Raw genomic sequence first — 19,673 nt, forward strand, 5'->3', positions numbered from 1 at the left:
CAACTTTGAACTAAGTAAACACTAACAAGTTCCATCACCCTCAACTTTGAACATATAAGATATAAAAATATCAACATATGACTTCATCGTTCATTCTTATATCAAACTCATCAACTTATGTAATATCCAAAGTCCCATCAATCACATTATAGACAAAAAACAATAAAATCTCGTAAACAAAACTATACAATACACTTATAATGTAGCCGACCCCGTGCTTGCGCGGAGACTATGCACCTAGTATACTATAATAAATTACAATAAAGTAATAAATCACATGAAATGTGTCGATTTGTTACTTTTCCTAATTTTTGTTTTTATTAATTTTTTTCTGGTGGTGCGATTATCTCAATAACAAAAGCATGACATATGAAACGTAAACGTTTTTTCCCACACCCTCTCCTAGGCCTGGGACGGATCGGATATCCGGATAATTTTAAGGTATCCGGATTCGGATCTTTATCCGGCGGATCCATAATTTTACTATTTTTATCCGAATCCGGAGTTCTCGGATATCAGGGTGTCAGATATCCTTCTAAAAATTGTAATATCCGGCAGATATACGGATCTTTAAAAGAAAAAAAAAATTAATATATAAAAAATATTAACAATAATTTAAAAATAAAAATATATATAATGTTTTTAATTATTTCTATGTATAATATTACAAAATTTACATGAAATATATATATACTATTATAAGAATGAAAATATATGAAATAAAATTAATTTTTATATATAGATATTACTATTTTGAAATAGATATTTATAAAACTTACGAATCCGGATATCCAGACTAAAAAAATCAAGATATCCGGATCCGGCTTTGGCGGATTCAACATTTTACTATCCGGATCCGGATTTGGTCCTTCCGGATATCCAGATTTTCTGATCGGATCCGGATCGAATCTCGGATCGAATCCAGGTCTCGGATAAAAGTTCCAGGCCAACCCTCCCCGGATATCAATATCCACGTCATAAATCTGTTACCTTATGTGGCAATTATTTGGGTCCCACCTCGCCAATTGTTACGCGTAGATATCGTTGATTCATTACCACTAAGAATCACACGTGTCGGATTTTCAATGGTAAGTTAGCCAGTAACGGTGGCCAGAGAAACAACAAATAAATTAACCTTAGTTTTTCTGACAGCCTACAAACTTAAATTATAAAATAAATAAAGGTTCTTTTCTTTTGGGCAAAAAAATAAACAAAGGTTCATTTTGCGATATACTTCTATCGTTATAATTATATACTAGGTGGATGCCCGCGATTTCGCGGATTTAAATGTTTTATAACAATATATTTATTATAATTTTTCAAATTAAAATATGTTTTATCATTATGTGTTTTTGTTAAATATTTTTCTGAGAATGATTACTTTAAAACAATGATAAATATGACTATTTTAAATACTTTTTGATATTTTGTATTGATAATTGTACTAAAATTAGTTATATATAATATTCATGATTCAATTTTTAATAAAATTATTTAAGTTTTAAAGGTATATAATACTGAAACTTTGAAATATTTTATATAATTTAGAAATACTTGATTCCTAAGAATTATTTTATGAAGTAATATATATATTATATAAATCATATATTTAATTACCATAAATTATTTTGTGCAATATATTTAGGTCATTTGGAAAATGATAAAACTTGCTCTAGAACTTATTTTCTTACTCATAAAAATAAAAATAATTGAAAATAATTAACAAATCAAATTATAATATTATTTTTCAAACTCTCTATATGATCGACACCTAACAAAAAATTCATTTAATAAAAAATAATATTTCAAAATAAGATTTAATAAATTAATTTATAAGCTTGTATAAATGACTTAAAACCTCTTATCATAATTTAAAACATATGATGAGCTAAGATAAATAATTTTATACATGTATTTATAATTTTTATAAATAATTTATAAAGCTTGTATGAATTTTATTAGACATTTATAGTTATTATAATACTTTATATACAAATATAAGGCTTTACATAAAAATATGAAATCATTATATCAATTTTAATAAAAAACATTGTTTATTATTTTATGTTGTTTACAAATATATAAAAAAATTGATCAAACATTATTATTCTTTCTATATTTTCAACACATAGTTACCATAAATAATTATTTGTAATATTAGGTAGATTTTTGGCAAGTGATATTAAATGTTTATAGACTTATTTCTTCTATTAAATCTAATTAAAAATAAATATAAATTATAAATTATCAATCAATCAATTTATAACAAATTTTTAAGATTACATAAATGATCGACACAAAAACAAAAATCTCTTAAGTGACTTCTCAATTAATATATAGTAGGATAATAAGATGAGATTTTAAAAAAGATTTTATAAATTAATCTATAAGCTTTTATAGATGACTTACAAACTCTTATTATAATTTGAAATATAAAATAAGCCAAGACAAATAATTTGATAAATGTTTTTATAAATGATTTATAAAGCATACAATATGAACTTTAGAAGATGTTAATAGTTATTATGATAATTTATATAAAATATAATGCTTTTAAATAAGAATATAAAATCAATGTATTGATTTACATAACCTGTTTGTCGTTTATTATTTTATGTATTTTAAAATATAAAAAATTGATCTACATTAAATAATATCGACCAATCAATTTATAACAATTTTTTTAGAATTTAATATATGATCGACACATAAGAAAAAACTTCTTACGTCACTTCTCAATTAATATATAGTATGATAGTAGAATGAGATTTTAAAATAAATTTTATAAATTAATTTATAAGCTCTCATAGATGACATACAGACTCTTATAATAATTTAAAATATACAATAAGCCAAGATAAATAATTTGATAAATGTTTTTATAGATGATTTATAAAGCATATAATATGAACTTTAGAAGATGTTAATAGATATTATAATAATTTACACAAAATATAATTCTTTTAAATAAGAATATAAAATCATTATATTAATTTATATAAAAAGTTTGTCGTTTATTATTTTATATATTTTATAAATATAGAAAATGATCAATTTATTTCTCTTTCTATAATTTAAACAATTAGTTACCATAAATCATTATTTGTATATTATGTAAATTATTTGGCAAGTCATATTAATTGGTTATAGACTTACCTTTCTTTTTAGATCTAAATAAAATAAATAAAAATTGAAAATCATCGACCAATCAAATTATAACAATTTTGTAAGAGCTCACCTATGATCGACACGTAAGCAAAAGTCATTAAAGTGACTTCTCAATTAATATATAGTATGATTATAGCAAATATATCGTCTATATTAATATAGGGCTTTGATGTGTTATTTTAGATTGTCACCAACTAACGAATATCGGGGGATATATGCAGAGCCGGGTTTGGGCAGAGTCTCACGAAACATCCGTGTAGGGCCCCCACCTAATGGGAACCCATTTCCAATTTGTAGATATGTAATGTAATGTTAATATATTAGTTTTATGTGCAAAGTGAAACTAAAAAACAAAGTTCTGGTTTGTACTGTACAAAATAAAAAATATAAGTTATTAACATTAGCACAAGTAACTTACGGTAAGTTATTCGACTCTGTGCTTTATTTTTATTTAAATAATCGTAAATATTATAATAAATTTAAGTAAGTAAAAAACATCATTTTTAACTCACTAGAAAAAACTTACGAAAGAGTCTTTTCAATTTCTCTTGTTCTCTTTACTCTGTAAAAACAAGCAAGTTCGTAAGAAAACCAAAGATTTTTTCTTGTTCTATAGTTTTTTCGATGTTGCGCTATCAAAACTACGATAAGTTAATCTTTATTTCGAATAGAGTCTCGAAAATCTCAGTCCCGACTCTAGATATATGCTATTTTATTATCATATAATATAATATAGTTTTGTCGCCGCCAAAAGAAAATAGTAACATACATCGTTTTCAACGTTAATTGAGCCTCATCTCCCGTGTCATTGTTCGTAGTGGCGAAGGCCGGCTATCGTGGGGGTATGTGCATCCTCAATTATATTAAAATTTAAAAATTTGTATATAAAACATCAAAAAATTGTTAGTTTATATGGTAAATATAGCTCATGCACCCTCGATTTCCAAGGTTCAATCCTTTTCATATGCAATTTTATTATTTAATCATTAATAGTGCACCCATCATTTAAATTGTCAGATTCGCCTCTGATTGTTCGTGTCGTCGACACTCAGAGAAAATATTGATTAATCAAGCCATAAATGACTAAGTAGCCCTCATTCAATTTGGTTAATCTAGTAATTACATAGTCTCGACATGAGTAGTCAGGCTTTGTAAATGTGTCGCATTGTCGCCACATAGAATCCTCTAATGCAAGTAAGTCACACTAAAACGGGCTGAAATAGGGGGAACTTATACTTTTTAATTTGCCCTGATTCACATTGGTTATTGATTATGTTATCAACAATGAATTGGTTCGATAGTTTAAACTTATGACACGTATAAATTTTTGATGATCAATATTTAAATTGGCTATAGATTGTGATTACTACACCATCATAGACTTATAAAGTTTTTATAGTTGCTAATAAATCGTTTTCTGGATTTGGAATCCAGATATTAGGTTGTAAAAAACATTAATTAATCATCAATTAAACTATTGGATTAAAGAGCTGAGCTTATTACCCGTGTTTCATATTTCTTATCCATCTAGACACAAAATCTAATACAATAGAAATTCTATAAATTAATATCCGAAATATTAATAAACACGGTAAATTAATATATTTTTTGGATCTACGGTTCAAAATATGACATGAAATAATAAAATAATAAGATCATAACTTTTCGAAAATCTTATATAAATATATGGTCCCATTAAAATCATAAATTAATAATTTATATAAATACAAAAAAAATATATTGTTTATTTTATATTCACAAAATAATTTATTTTATTTTTCTTAACATTTCAATATACTCTAATAATATTTAATAAAATTATATCCAAAACAATACTTAAATTTTATGAAACATATTTTACATACACTAGATAATATAATAAAATAATAATAATATTTTTTTTTCTAAAATTTAATTAATTTATATACGGTAAAATCTAAAAAAATATATTTTTTTTTGTAAATTAGTAATTCATAAATTAATAAAACACCATAGTACCAACATTATCAATTTATAGAGCTTTTACTGTATATACTAAAATAAAAGTTTCCAGACAAATTACAAACTTTAAATTTATGCGGGTGTATATATACAATGTACGAAAAAGCAGAGGATTAAAAACCATAAAATGGCGTTTCTAGTATAAGCCCATTTAATAGAACGGTAACGCTCAGAGAAACATTTTTCAGGAAACCTCTCCAAAAAACAAAAACAAAAAAATCTAAGAACCGAAAAAAAGTAATAATCTCAGAGTTATGATATGAACTTATCGTACAGGAACAACCAAAACCTCCGATCAGGGTGCTAGATTATCAATGGAGATTACCGATTCTCCCGGTGGTTCTCCGCCGCCGCAACCTAACCTTCCTCCTGGCTTCCGTTTCCACCCTACCGACGAAGAGCTCGTGGTTCACTACCTCAAAAGCAAAGTCGCGTCCGCTCCTTTACCTGTCGCCATCATCGGCGAAGTTGATCTCTATAAGTTCGATCCATGGGAACTTCCCGGTACGTACCATCTCATCATCGGCATCCAAGTTTTCACGTCTTTTTTTATATGAATTTTTGTTAGTTTTTTTTTTCCTTTTACCTTTTTTTTTAAAACTGGTTTACTATGTTATTACAACTCATAAAACATGTAGAGTTTTTTTTTTGTTACCAAGGCTAAGATGTAGAACTGTTCCTTGTTGAATCTTCTATATAATATTTTTCTTCACGAATTAATTTCTTGATTTTATTTTGTTTGTGTTTGTTGCAGCAAAGGCATCGTTTGGAGAGCAGGAATGGTATTTCTTCAGTCCCAGAGACCGGAAGTATCCTAACGGAGCGAGGCCGAACAGAGCGGCGACGTCAGGATACTGGAAGGCGACGGGGACTGATAAACTGGTGCTTGCCTCGGACGGGAAGCTGAAGGTGGGCGTGAAGAAGGCACTCGTTTTCTACAGTGGGAAACCTCCAAAAGGCGTCAAAAGCGATTGGATCATGCATGAGTATCGTCTCATCGACAACAAACCTAATAACAGACCACCAGGATGTGACTTAGGCAACAAGAGAAACTCCCTCCGGGTATGTAATAACATACTAGTAACTAAGACCGGCTTAAGAATTTTTGGGGCTTCAAAAAAAAAATTGGTATCTTTCAACAAAATTTGTTTACCTAGTTGAAAATTAGAGTTCTTAACATAATTTTATAAAATTATTTGTATGAGATTTGTAAAGATAAATTTAGTTTTGAAAATATACATAACCAATTTGCGTTAATGGTATATATCTAAATATATGTTTGTCAAAAAAAAATTCCAAATTATTTTTAACATAAAAATATCTAAATTTTGATTTTTAATATCATGGGGGCACTCTGCTTAAGCCGGCCATGCTAATAACTATCTTGATTCAGCTAATAAGATATATGCGTTTTTGTTTGATTTTGGAATGTTCCTTTATGTTAGCTTGATGATTGGGTGTTATGTCGAATCTACAAGAAGAACAACGCAAGTCGACATGTTTATAACGATAAGGATCCCGATATGTTTGATTACATCTTCAGAAAAAATCCTCCCTCGTTATCAAGTGGACTCCATCACAACGTCTCTAGGTCAATGAATATCTTCCCGGGGAAATTCTCCGGTGGTTACGGGATTTTCTCCGATGGTGATCCCGGTTTGTACGACGGAAGCGGTATGGTCTGCAGCAGCGGAGCTGATTCAGTCAATATCAATGTTTCTAATGGTAATCCTAATGGTTTGAATCCTGCTTCTTCCTCTGGGCCCATGATGATGATGGCGAATCTGAAACGAGCTCTTTGGCCTGTAGCTGAGGAAGAGCAGGATGCATCTCCGAGCAAACGGTTTCACGGCGTAGGAGGTGGAGACTGTTTGAACATGCCTTCTTCCGTGATGGAGGAAACTCCTCCACTGATGCAGCAAGGTGGTGTGTTAGGGGATGATGGATTATTCAGAACGACGTCGTACCAACTTCCTGGTTTAAACTGGTATTCTTCTTAAGAAAACGGTTTGTGTTACGCCGTGTGCGAAATTTACCGGTCATTTGCATAGTTTGAGATTAGTGTATATGTTTTGGGTTAATGAATAGGTCATAGGGGTTAGAGAAAGAGGTTTAGAGAGGGGGACAAGTGAGGCATAGATCATATTCAAACATAAGGTTATTTAAAATATACAATCTTTCTTAATTTAAATGTTGTGTAAGAAAATTATACATGCTTAGATGTTCATAAATAGTTCGTATTATTGTATAGATGAATATAGTCCACCATCAATTATGTAAAGGATTTGGTTAAAGAAATGATAAACAAACAGATGTGTAACTGTGTAATTTTATATATGATCAAAATATTTACATATTCATCTTGCTCTAACTTTAGTAATTGTTTACTTAGCTATAATTAATAATATGATTTCAACAAATAACCCCCTAATTAAGAGTGTTTCCAGATATGTTCAGGTGCGGGTGTAATTTTACCCACGCATTTTTATGTTTGTCCTACCTGCTCATGAGTGCTTGGTTTTGATTAGACGTCGCCAAATATTATTAACCGTATGTCATACAATTACACTACAAGCATATAGAATGAATCACTTTAAGGCGGATTTTTTCACTTAATAAAAAGCCCAGAAAGGTCGTGATTGATCAAAGGTTTTGATTTAAAGCTTTTCTATAAACGCTGATAGGCATTAAGTATTTTTTGGACATGTTTTTGACATCTCTATCTCGCCATTAAGTTTTGAGTTCTTTTAAAATTATGACCTACCTATGGGGAGTAAATATATCTACTTCATTTAAAAGATCTAACTTACCTAGGGCACATGTACAATGTTTTTATTTTTTGAAAAAAGCACATGCACAATGTTCTTAAGATCTTTTTCTTAAAAAAAAATGTTCTTAAAGATCTTTCGACGTTTAATTCGAAACCTTAGATACTAACTTAAGATCCGCGCATTTTGCGCGAGATGAATATTATATATAAAAATAATTTTTATCTATTATTATTTATTTGTATTCATTTACGTATTATGTATATAATTAAATTAGAGTAAACACATAAATCAAAACAATACATCTTATTTATTTAGGATACTTTTTCGTAAATAAATTAAAACAATCATTTTATTTATTTTATATGGTATATAACTAAATTTCAATGACATGGACATGAACATAGATATATAATATATTTTAATATAAATATTTATTATTGAATGTGCGATTTTTTGAATGCAAATTTCAAAATTAAAATATTAAGGTTTCAATACTTTTCCAATACAAATTTTGAAATTATCATATTTAAGTATTTTCTATGTTATATAGTTTAATTTTAAACTATATTAATATATAATATGAATGTCTATTAAATGAGACTTCATATTCATACGATTTATGATCATTTGTATCTTGTTATTATAAAAAAAAATTAAATCATTGATCACAAAATTTTATTATAAGACATTTAACGTTTTTAGTAATTTATAGTCGTTTTAAAAATTCAAAATATAACATATAAGAAAAAATGAATTTTTTTTATTATATGGTTAATGTGGTTGTTTAATATCTTTTAATAATATAAAATTAAACAAAAAAAGCTAAGATACAAAAATTATTATCAAATATTTATTATTCATAATCATTAATTGTCACATATACGTTAACAATATTAGGCAATTTCGTAGCTTTTATTTAAAGAAGGTGCGAGAATATTCTTTTGTACACTATTTATCAATTTAATAGTTAATTTAATAAAAAGTATAATATAAATTAAGATGGACCAACCTATTTTACTAAGAATTCTGAATTTCATTCTCATGTGATACGTAACTACAAAATAATGTTGTAATGTTTCTCATTTAATATATAAGAGATAAATTATATACACTTTAGTGTTGTTGTTCATAAGGATAGAACCACTCTCCTTTGAAATTGAAATCGGAGTATAGTAATAGTTTATTTTGATGATCGGACCCCAGTTTAGATGTGTCTGCCACCTGACAATCGTATGAAAAAAAATTTTGTTAAAGTTTCTAGTATTAGGTTTGACAAGTCAGTGGTTCTTCCCAAGACTTTAGAGCATGATTATTGCGGAGTTATTAAAGTGGAGCTTTTAACGAAATATAAGAATCCGTCTTTTAACTTTTAACTTAAAAAGCTAAGAATTGGTTTTTAAATAAGAGTTTTAAAAACCGATTCTTAGCTTTTTTAGTTAAAAGTTAAGAGACGGGTTCTTATATTCCGCTAAGAATCCACTTTAAGAAACTTCCAATAATCATGTTCCTAAGAGCAGCAAGATATGATATAAATCTGACGTAGCTAGCGAACCAAAGCTGGTGCATGCAGCTGCTAAGTTCGATGAGTCGCAGCAATGGTGTTCTCATGGCAACGGGAGAAAACATCTTCCGACTTTCGGGTAATTAAGTACTAAACAAAAATACCACTGGAAGAAGATATCGCCCACATGGCTACATGTCATGACTTTTTTTTTTTTTGAAAATAAAAGGGTTAAACCCGGGTCTATTAAAGACACAGACCTAACCCCCGGATGGGAAGTGCAATCCACGGATGGATCCTCTCCCGGGTATTCAAATGGGCCGTAAGCATGGGCCCATATCCGCGTGGCCACATGTGGAGCTAGTAATTTCGCACTAGAGAGGAATCGATCCCTGGCCTGGACCAACAGGGCAACTCCTCCTCTAGTGGAAACCACTAGGCTACCACGATGTGGTTTACATGTCATGACTTGAGTCGTCAATATCTAATGAATACAATATATCAATTCATTTCACTACAAGAAACAACTTTCCGGCCAAATTCGTTGGAAACTCATCGGAAAGTCAGATCTACATCGTCAGAAAACTTTTTTTGGTCGAAAATCGTTGGAAATGTCCGATTGCTAACAAACGATTTTTTTTGGGTTCAGGTTCCGAATGGAAGAAGCGGATCAAGCGTTGCGTATCCGGCGGATCAAGCGGATTGAGCGGAACAAGAGTGGATCTAGCGGATCTAGCGGTTCTAGTGTGGATCAAGCGGATCTAGCATTTCAAAATATATGTTTGAATGGTGAAAGTGAATAAAAAGCGGTCCAAAATACTGTACAAGTTTAAAATAATTTTGAAAAAATGTTATATTATCATTTCTATTTCATAACTAAATGTAGTTATTTAAAAAAAACTTATAACTGAAAAAAATATAAATTATTAAAAAAATATAAATTATTAAAAAAATATAAAGTATGATACCAAATAATTATACATTGTAGCTATTATCAAAATTTTAAATATAATAAAATATATATAGTATTACATAAAATATATTTAAATATGAGATATTGTTAAAAATAAACTATAATACTAAATATATACATGATAAATATGGTGAAAATACAAAACTAAATGTTGTTTAAAATCAAATAAGATTTAAAAAATGAAGAATTATAATATTATTTTTATATATGTTACAAAAAAAATTATATCATATAAATATGAAAATAAATAAATTACTTCAAAACTACAAAAGTGTTTTTACAAATTAAATTTAAATTGGAAAATAAATTATTTGAATTAGTTAGTGAAGCTTGCTTTTACAAATCACCATACGTACATGGAAAATAGAAAACAGTTTATGATGTACTAATACATAAATAGAAAACTTAAACACATAACGTCCAATACACTTCATAAACAGTTTTTGTAAATGTAATAAAGAAATATAATAACTATATTAATAGGTAATTTGATATATATATATATATATATATACACACTATTTTTTAAAGTGAAACAAATAAATATAAAATAAAGTGAAGTAAAAAGCTAATGGACTGCATAAAACACTCCAAATACGAGCATATCTTGCTCCACTAGGCAGTTCTTCATTTTCTTTCACAAAAAGAACCGCAAGCAATTCTGTTATTATTTTATTAATATAATTTGTTGAACTGCTAATTGTTGATGGATGATTTAAAAGCGGAGGCTCCACACGAGCAAGGGAACCATCTTATTCCCACTCCCCAATCAACGCCTCAGACGGCCCGTTTGTCCGTCGGATAAACATTTATTGCAGTTCAATCACTTTAGAAAATAATCACATTTAACTAACAAATTATAACTAAAAATCAACGTTTTTATATTGGTGCCACTTCGAATTTTTCAAATTATCGCAAAAAGAAATTCACAATAAACATACAATTCGTATACATAATTGTTATATGATATATGCTTTAAAAAATTAGTCAAAAGTTGTATTGATTAAAATATAATTTTTTAATAGATTTTCTTTAATTTTTCTGAATTAGTCGTGTACGAATTTCAGAAAGTAAATTTAAAATTTAAGAAATTGGATATTTTTAAAAGGAGAATGAAAAGATATGAAAACATACACGTTCTAAAAGAAACTATAAACAATGGATAGCGATGGACCATAGACTTCTACATCAACGAAAGGAATCATTATCTTTAACCAAGATATTAAATACGCCCTTTAATTGCATTCTCTTCTTCTTCTTTTTTTTTGAAACACGCTTGCATTCTCTTCTATATAATAGGTTACAGGTAGGCCTGGGACGGATCAGGTATCCGGACAATTTTAAGATATCTGGATCCGGATCCTTATCCGGCGGCTCCGTAATTTTACTATCCTTATCCGGATCCGGGGTTCGCGGATATCCAGATGTCGGATATCCTTCTAAAAATTATAATATCCGGCGGATATCCGGATCCGGATTTGGATCCTTAAAATAAATAAAAAATAATATTAATATATATAAAATATTAACAATAATTTCAAAATAAAAAAAGATAGATAATGTTTTTAATTATTTCTATGTATAATATTACAAAATTTACATAAAATTTATATATAGTATTATAAAAATAAAAATTTATTAAATAAAATTAGTTTTTATATATAGATATTACTATTTTTGAAATAATTATTAATAAAATTTACGGATCCGGATATCCGGACTAAAAAATCAAGGTATCCGGATCCGGATTCGGCTTTGACAGATCTAACATTTTACTATCCGGATCCGGATTCGGCCTCTCCGGATATCCTGATTTTCGGATCGGATCCGGATCGGATCTCGGATCGGATCCGGATCTCGGATAAAAGTCTCAGGCCTAGTTACAGGTACAAAACACCTTTCAGAAATTTGAAATCATTAGCCCTTAATTTTGGAAATCATAGTGTTTATTTCAGGAAACACTTGCCATACTTTTCATACCCATTTGTTATTTACATTTCAGAAAATACATCCTTCATGCTCAATCAATTTCTTGGAATAACTTGTTCCCAAAGGAAATCATGCGTAATTTCTTTTGTTTTCACCTCAGACAGTGTTATAAGAAAACGGACCGTAGAAGAAAGATTTAATTTGTATAATTAAATACAATTAGCAAAGTAAATAAAACAAAGCGATTGAAATGAAATATAGAGGTTGATTGGCAAGTGCTTTAGAAGTGATGTAGAATCTCTCTACAGTCTAAATTATTTCTACAGCCCAAATTTTTGTCAATCATGCTTTGTAAAGATTTTTTAAAACTACATATTTTTCTTTTCTTTTTATTTATTTTTTAGCTTTGGAAAGCCATAAATCTAGAGCACTTATTTTTTATTTTAGAAAATTTATATGTAAGTTTTTGAATCTTTTTAAACCTACAACTAATATTCTACAGCAAAATTATCTACCGCCACAGCAAAAGAAATATACAGTTTTATTTCAAAAGTAAAAATATAAAGCTACGTTTCTTTTCGATCTTCCTCGTAGAAATGTGGAAAAGTGAGAGGCAAGGAAAATGCACAATGCAGATCGACGACAGCTATTCATAGAAAACCACAACAGCTGTTACATACGTGGAGAGATTAACCTAAAACCAGTGGATACATTATTCTTCTGGTCACAAAATGTATTTTTTATATAGTTGGTTTACTTTGAAAACATTTGTAAACAACAGAAAAGGTGAAAACAAAAAAGAACTTAAGTGGTGCACTAAGTTAGTAGTGCAATTGACTTATCACATAAACACAACTATGTTATTCCATTACTGCCACACACAAAAACAAACATACATGCGTGGATTAGAAGTTTTTGTCGTGGATTAGAGATTCTAAACACAAAGAAAAAAAGTAAGGAGAAAATATTAATGAAGGTAAATAAGGGCTGGTTGGTAGAGAGGAAGTGCAAGGATGAAATATTGACAGATCGAGGAAGATGAACAAACGCTGTCTTCCTACATGACGATCTTTTGATTACGATAGGAGTGAATTTTTAGAAACCCTCCAAAATATATTTAATAGAATCATTTATTATTGTATTTAGGAGGATAATAAACTCTTTTTCACAATTTCAGTTATATATTGAGTCAGCATTACAACATGATGAGATTCATGGACGTCTTGCAACAAGCAACTGAATTCAAGATTATGACATTATACTAATTATCTGTATTTTTTTCTTTTATTTTGTTGGAGTGATGCGTACATTTCTCTTATCGTATAGGTAGAAGAGCGATTGGTAAAGAGAAGAGTATTCATCTGAGTTTTCACTGTGCGCCATTGCAACAAGCCATCCTTCCGATATCAAAATGCAAAAGGAAAAGACATCGTTGTGTCTGAGTTCAAATCCAACTAGCATATTACTGAGAAAAACTATTGAATAATTTTCGTGATAATAAACTATTGAATAGTTTGTATTTTGTTATTTTTTTAGATCCTTGACAGAATGAGGGAGAAGAGATACCCAACAGGCCAACACATATTCTTAAAGGATCGGTTGCATTTTTGGGCTTTATCTTCCTCTCGTACTTCAACACGGTTTCTACACGAATAGGATCAGCTTCCTCAACTGCACTTTCACAATCTTCTTTAGTGATAAACCAATCGCTGAAGCTCATCATATGCTTGTTCATCCAATCTCATGCTCAGTTTTTTTTTGTTTCACCGTTTCTATTGTATATTTTCCTTTTGGTGAGAAATAAAATTTACATTTCAAAACAAAAACTTCTTATGTATTTCTTGTTGCATATACCGATTCCTATCTTTAAACGCTTTTGGTAGGCTGAGAAACAGAAAACACGGTATTGGTAGAAGTGAAGTTGGGTCAAATGGACAGAAACCTAAATATTTTTCCAACGTGGGACATAAGCAAGTTACTGTACAAGAAAAAGAAAAGAAAGTTCTTTTTTTGGTCAAAGAAAAGAAAGTTTTTATATTGTATCTTGAAGGAAAATGTGAGGACTAAATTAGTCTTGATATGGTCAAACATCATCAATAATAAATTAACAATGCTGTAGTTAATGAAGATGTCTTTATAAATCAACCCTTCCACTTAAATTGTATCATAAAATTAAATGATTTTATTTTAAATTACTTATTTGCAAATGATACAAATATGTAAAATTTAGCGTCAATTACAAAAAGTGTTTTTTTAATTAAATTATTTGACATCAGTTCAGGTAAGTAATATATTTTTTATTACTTTGTATCACTTTAGCAAAACTGATGTTATTATATCAGTTATATAATGATGCATCTATTTCGTAGTTTAAAATCACTTATCTAAATGATATTCCCTCCGTTTTTTCAATATAAGTCGTTTTAGAGAAACTTTTATGTTTTAAATTATATGACGTTTTCGGTTTTCTATGTAGAATTTATTAACACTTAATGTAATATGAGCAATGATAGTATACCTTCTATTTTATTATTGGTTGATTTATGGTTAAGTAAATAATTAATGATGTTTTTGTCTAGAAAATATAAAAAATTAATGATTTCTTAATTTATGTGCACAATTATAAAATGATTTATATTAAAAACGGAGAGAGTATAAACTTACATAAAAAAAACTGATGCCAATAAAAAATAAAAATAGCTTAAATAATATTATAAATTAACCTTAACTGCGAAAGTTAAGGTAACTAATTTTTTTCCTTAATATCAATTAAACAAAAATGATGTAATTAATGAAGATGTCTATATAAATCAACCCTTTATACGTATTTAGTTTTCTTACGATTTTATAATGTACATATCTTCCAACTTATTAATGCCTAATAAACTCTGGTATAGTGCTGCTATTTATTTTGTATAAGTAGCCGTGTTTCTATGTTCAAATTGTTCAAAATATGGTGGAAACTGCTAACAGACGGCAAATTTTAGCTACTAAATTTTGTAAAACATCGATTTCAAAAAAAAAACTAATCATTCAATTTTTTGTTGTTGTTGTGGTGTATACAACTTAAGTCTTTGGGGATGTGTATATAAACGTTTTCTACTATTGGCTTAGTTTAATTACACGACAAAAGAATGGCTCCATAAATTTCTCTTTTTTTTTTTAAATCAGGAACTGCGTTACTTCGTATTGGGTTATATGATCATCTTATTTTCTGCTATAGACTATTACGCCAAGTTCACATGTATTATATAATGGTTGTTCTCGTTGACAAAAAAAAGTTATATATATAATGGTTTTTCTCTATGAGAATACTTTTTCTTAATAAAGATATAGGTTATGTAATCAAAACTTAAAAGCTAACAGGTGTGCCCTTTCTGATACTTTTCTCTCTCCCTTTCTCTCGCCGACAAAACGCGATCCCTTTCCTTTGACCTCCACCGGCGCCGTTTTCGGCGTCGGCCCCTCCCGCCGGACATGGCAAAGAAACAGAAACCCAAAAACACCTCTAAAGGTGGCAACCCCACTGGTTCCACTGACTCCTCGACCTCTTCCCGATCTGTCGCATCCAAAGCAGCAGATCTAGTCGCAAATTCGCCCTCTGCTTCCAAGACGAACGATTTACCTGGAGATTCGGCCTCTCCAGCTAATACAGTAACTGTGGTTCTTCAGAATCACTCCGGATCTGACTTTCCCCAGACCCCAGAGGACTTAGTAAACCCTAATTCCAAAATTGTGGCTACAAATTCGATTGTACCTGCTCAAGAAGGCTTGATTCAACGAGTTGATGAAAGCACACTACCACCTCCGCTGTCAACAGGGAAACTTCCTGAAGACACTGGAAACCAAGAACATGATAGGGTTGCAGAAGCCTCCAAGTTCTGGAAAGGATACATCAAACCCCATGCTAGGAAATTGGAACCGGAAGGCAAACCTTTTACCTTGGATTCTGGTGAGGCGTGTGTAACCATTCCTAACTCTGTCATTGAGAAGAACAGGAAAGCCTGGGATAGCTTCATCGTGGGTCAATTCTACGAAGAGCCTCCAGCCCGAGGAGCAGTTCACGCCATTGTAAATGGTATATGGTCTAAGCAAAGGCGAGACATTTCTGTTTCAAAGATGGAGAGCCACGCATTCCTGTTCAGGGTACCGTGCCCTCACGCTCGGCGCCGCATTTTAAGCCAATGCTTATGGCAGATAGATGGTCAGACAATGTTTGTGGCTAAGTGGTCTCCAGGAATGAATCAAGAGAAGCCAGAACTGTCAGCCATTCCAGTTTGGCTTGATTTCTGGGACGTTCCCCTACAGTTCTTCAATGAGGATGCTCTCAAGGAGATAGCAGGTCTGGTGGGAAAGCCAATCTGTCTCCACCCTGCAACAAAGAATCTGACCAACCTGGATGTGGCAAAAGTATACACCATCATCGACCCTTGCAAACCTCTTTCTGAGGCTGTAAATGCTAGCTTTGAATCAGGTGAAGTCCAGAGAATCAAAGTTACTAGCCCCTGGCTACCAGCAGTATGTGGTCATTGCTTGCAAGTAGGACATACTATCTCGCGTTGCTCTCTGGCTCCTAAGACCTGTAACACATGCCGCTCAGCAAAGCACAACACCGAAGATTGTCCTCGCTCTAATAATGGACCACCTAGAGCTTCTGGCCCTAAATCCAAACCTAAAGTCCAAGCTCCTTTGATTGCTGATCCCCCTGCCCCTTTTGAAATTGAGCCTCCAAACCAAATTGTGATTGATGCAGCTGCCTTTGTTGTTGCTGATCCTCCTGCTTCACCCGCCATTGGTAACAAAGATAACAAAGATGACTATGCTCCCCTGAACCAGAGACACCAAAAGAAGGTCCTGATAGCAATGAAATCAAATCAGTTCACTGCTTCCTCCTCGGGACCTAAATCACCCCTAATACCGCACCGGTCTGGTTCCTCGCATGGTACTTACCAAGGATCACCCTTTCCCCTGAAGGAAGGTCGCTTGTGTGTGGACCTTGATACGACTTTTCTGGGTTCCCCAAGGGGTTCCCCAAGGGGTTCTAGACTCTCAGACTATGGGTTTTCCTCAGGCTCTGAACTACCGTCGGAAGAAGATGATAACCCAAATGATGAAGGGGACAGGTACAATAAGGTGGTCTCCAAGAGGATTCAAAAACAGCTGAAGGGAAAGGCTAAGGCTAGGGCTAGAGGCCCTCAAAACCTCTAAATTTTCTCCTATGGATATTTTTTGTTGGAACATTAGAGGTTTCAATTGTAAAACAAAGCGTCGCGGAGTTAGGAAATGGCTTAAGCTACAAAAGCCTATTTTTGGTGGTCTCATTGAGACCCACGTCAGCTCGGTGAATGCTCCAAAGATCATCAATGGGATCTTTCCGGGATGGCGATATGATTGTAATTATGAGTTCTCGGAACTAGGGAAAATTTGGCTGCTCTGGCACCCTTCAGTTTCTGTTTCAGTGTCTCACAAATCTCTCCAGTCTATATCCTGTCTGGTGAAGTTACCTTTTGTGACTACTGAACTAGCAGTAACTCTGGTCTACGGATCAAATCATAGGAAGAACATGAAGCATCTATGGTCGGATCTTATCTTCTTAGCCTCGTCTCCTCAGATTTCAAATCGCCCATGGGCAATCCTAGGAGACTTGAATCAAACTCTCTATGCTGATGAAGACTCAAATGCGGATCACTTTTCTTCTACCCGTGGTATGCGTGAATTCTCTCAGTGTGTAATTGATGCTGGGATCCAAGATCTTCAGTTCTGTGGTTCATCCTTCACTTGGTCCAACAATCAAGGACCAGGAATTATCTCAAAGAAGTTAGACAGAATAATGGTAAATGACGAGTGGCTTGCGACTTTTCCAAATGCTTTGGGAGTTTTCGGAGAGCCGGGAATCTCGGATCACAGTCCATGCTGTATCTTCCTGGATGTGGGGAAGCAGAAGATAAAACGGCCGTTCAAGTTCTTTACCATGCTAAATGATCATCCAGACTTTGCGATTTTGATCTCTGAATGCTGGAACTCTCTAAACTTCTCAGGATCCAAAATGCTAACTGTCTCGAAGAAGCTCAAGCACCTCAAAAGTATAATCCGAGAGTTCAGTCGCCATAACTTCTATGGAATTGAAAAGAGAGTCACTGAGGCTTTCGATCACTTGCTCTATTGCCAACGGGAACTCTTAGCGTCACCAACCTTGGCTACTTCCACCAGGGAACGTGAAGCTCACTCCAAATGGTTTTCTCTCGCAAAGGCTGAGGAATCCTTCTTCTTCCAAAGATCTCGAGTAAATTGGGTCGATGTTGGTGACTCGAACACTCAGTACTACCATCGATCGCTAAAGTCTCGCCAAGCACTTAACCAAATCATCTTTCTTGTTGATGATAATGATAACATCATTGACTCGAATGAGGAAATTCAACAGCATGTTCTGTAGTTCTACCAGCGGATGCTGGGGGGTCCTGTGACTCTTTCACCAGTCTCCCAGGATGATATAGCAAATCTTCTCCCTTACAGATGCTCTCAGGAGGCCTACCAGCAATTGGCGGCTCCTTATTCGCATGAGGACATTAGGAAAGTGTTCTTCTCTCTCCCTAGAGGGAAATCCCCGGGCCCCGATGGTTATCCTACTGAGTTCTACACCGCGCATTGGAGGTCAGTTGGCTCTGATATGACAAGTGCAGTTTCTGAGTTCTTCAGCTCGGGTACTCTCCTCCAACAATGGAATGCAACTGTCCTTACTCTCATCCCTAAGAAGATAAATGCGACCTCAATCTCTGACTTCAAACCAATATCCTGCTGTAATACCACCTACAAAGTTGTTTCCAAGCTGCTTGCCTCTCGCCTGAAGCAAGTCCTGCCTCTTATCATCCCAAACACGCAATCTGCTTTTATCCCAGGCCGTTTGATGATTGAAAACGTCTTGATGGCTACAGAGCTGATAAACGGCTACAACTGGAAGAGTATCTCTAAAAGATCTATGCTCAAGGTGGACCTCAAAAAGGCTTTCGACTCTCTCGAATGGAGTTTCATCTTCAAAATTATGCAGGCGTTGGAGTTCCCCGACTCTTTTATCAGGCTCATACGGCAGTGTATCACAACAACAAGATTCTCCGTCGCCATAAACGGTGAAATGTGTGGTTATTTCAGAGGAACAAAAGGCCTTAGACAGGGAGACCCGCTATCGCCCTACCTGTTTGTTCTAGCCATGGAAGTTCTATCTCAGCTGCTGAATGCAAACTACAGGAATGGTCGCATTGGCTTACATCCGAACGCTTCTCATCCGCTGGTTACGCACTTGGCTTTTGCTGATGATCTTATGATCTTCTTCGAT

General features: G+C 32.3%; 2 protein-coding genes across 2 annotated transcripts; both read left to right on the top strand.

Moving 5' to 3' along the window:
• The first annotated feature begins 5,314 nt into the window (after positions 1-5,314).
• On the top strand, positions 5,315-7,460 carry LOC106332521 (NAC transcription factor 56-like). The gene is made up of 3 exons (XM_013770989.1): positions 5,315-5,673; positions 5,924-6,231; positions 6,615-7,460. The coding sequence occupies exons 1-3, from the start codon at positions 5,484-5,486 to the stop codon at positions 7,167-7,169; spliced, it is 1,053 nt and encodes a 350-aa protein (XP_013626443.1). The 5' UTR covers positions 5,315-5,483; the 3' UTR covers positions 7,170-7,460.
• A 10,101-nt stretch (positions 7,461-17,561) lies between these two features.
• LOC106330252 lies at positions 17,562-18,776 on the top strand. Its single transcript, XM_013768754.1, has one exon. It carries the CDS (start codon positions 17,562-17,564, stop codon positions 18,774-18,776), a length of 1,215 nt encoding a protein of 404 aa, XP_013624208.1.
• The last annotated feature ends 897 nt before the right edge of the window (positions 18,777-19,673 follow it).

Source organism: Brassica oleracea, chromosome C3 (assembly GCF_000695525.1).
Source record: "Brassica oleracea var. oleracea cultivar TO1000 chromosome C3, BOL, whole genome shotgun sequence".
NCBI classification, from domain to species: domain Eukaryota; kingdom Viridiplantae; phylum Streptophyta; class Magnoliopsida; order Brassicales; family Brassicaceae; genus Brassica; species Brassica oleracea.

What these genes read in the sequence shown, in the direction of transcription:
- LOC106330252 (XM_013768754.1), top strand. Translation starts at nt 17,562, where the DNA reads ATGGATATTTTTTGTTGGAACATTAGAGGTTTCAATTGTAAAACAAAG.
- LOC106332521 (XM_013770989.1), top strand. Translation starts at nt 5,484, where the DNA reads ATGGAGATTACCGATTCTCCCGGTGGTTCTCCGCCGCCGCAACCTAAC. An exon ending in CGATCCATGGGAACTTCCCG is followed by an intron (nt 5,674 to 5,923) that starts GTACGTACCATC and finishes TGTTTGTTGCAG; the next exon opens with CAAAGGCATCGTTTGGAGAG. An exon ending in ACAAGAGAAACTCCCTCCGG is followed by an intron (nt 6,232 to 6,614) that starts GTATGTAATAAC and finishes CCTTTATGTTAG; the next exon opens with CTTGATGATTGGGTGTTATG.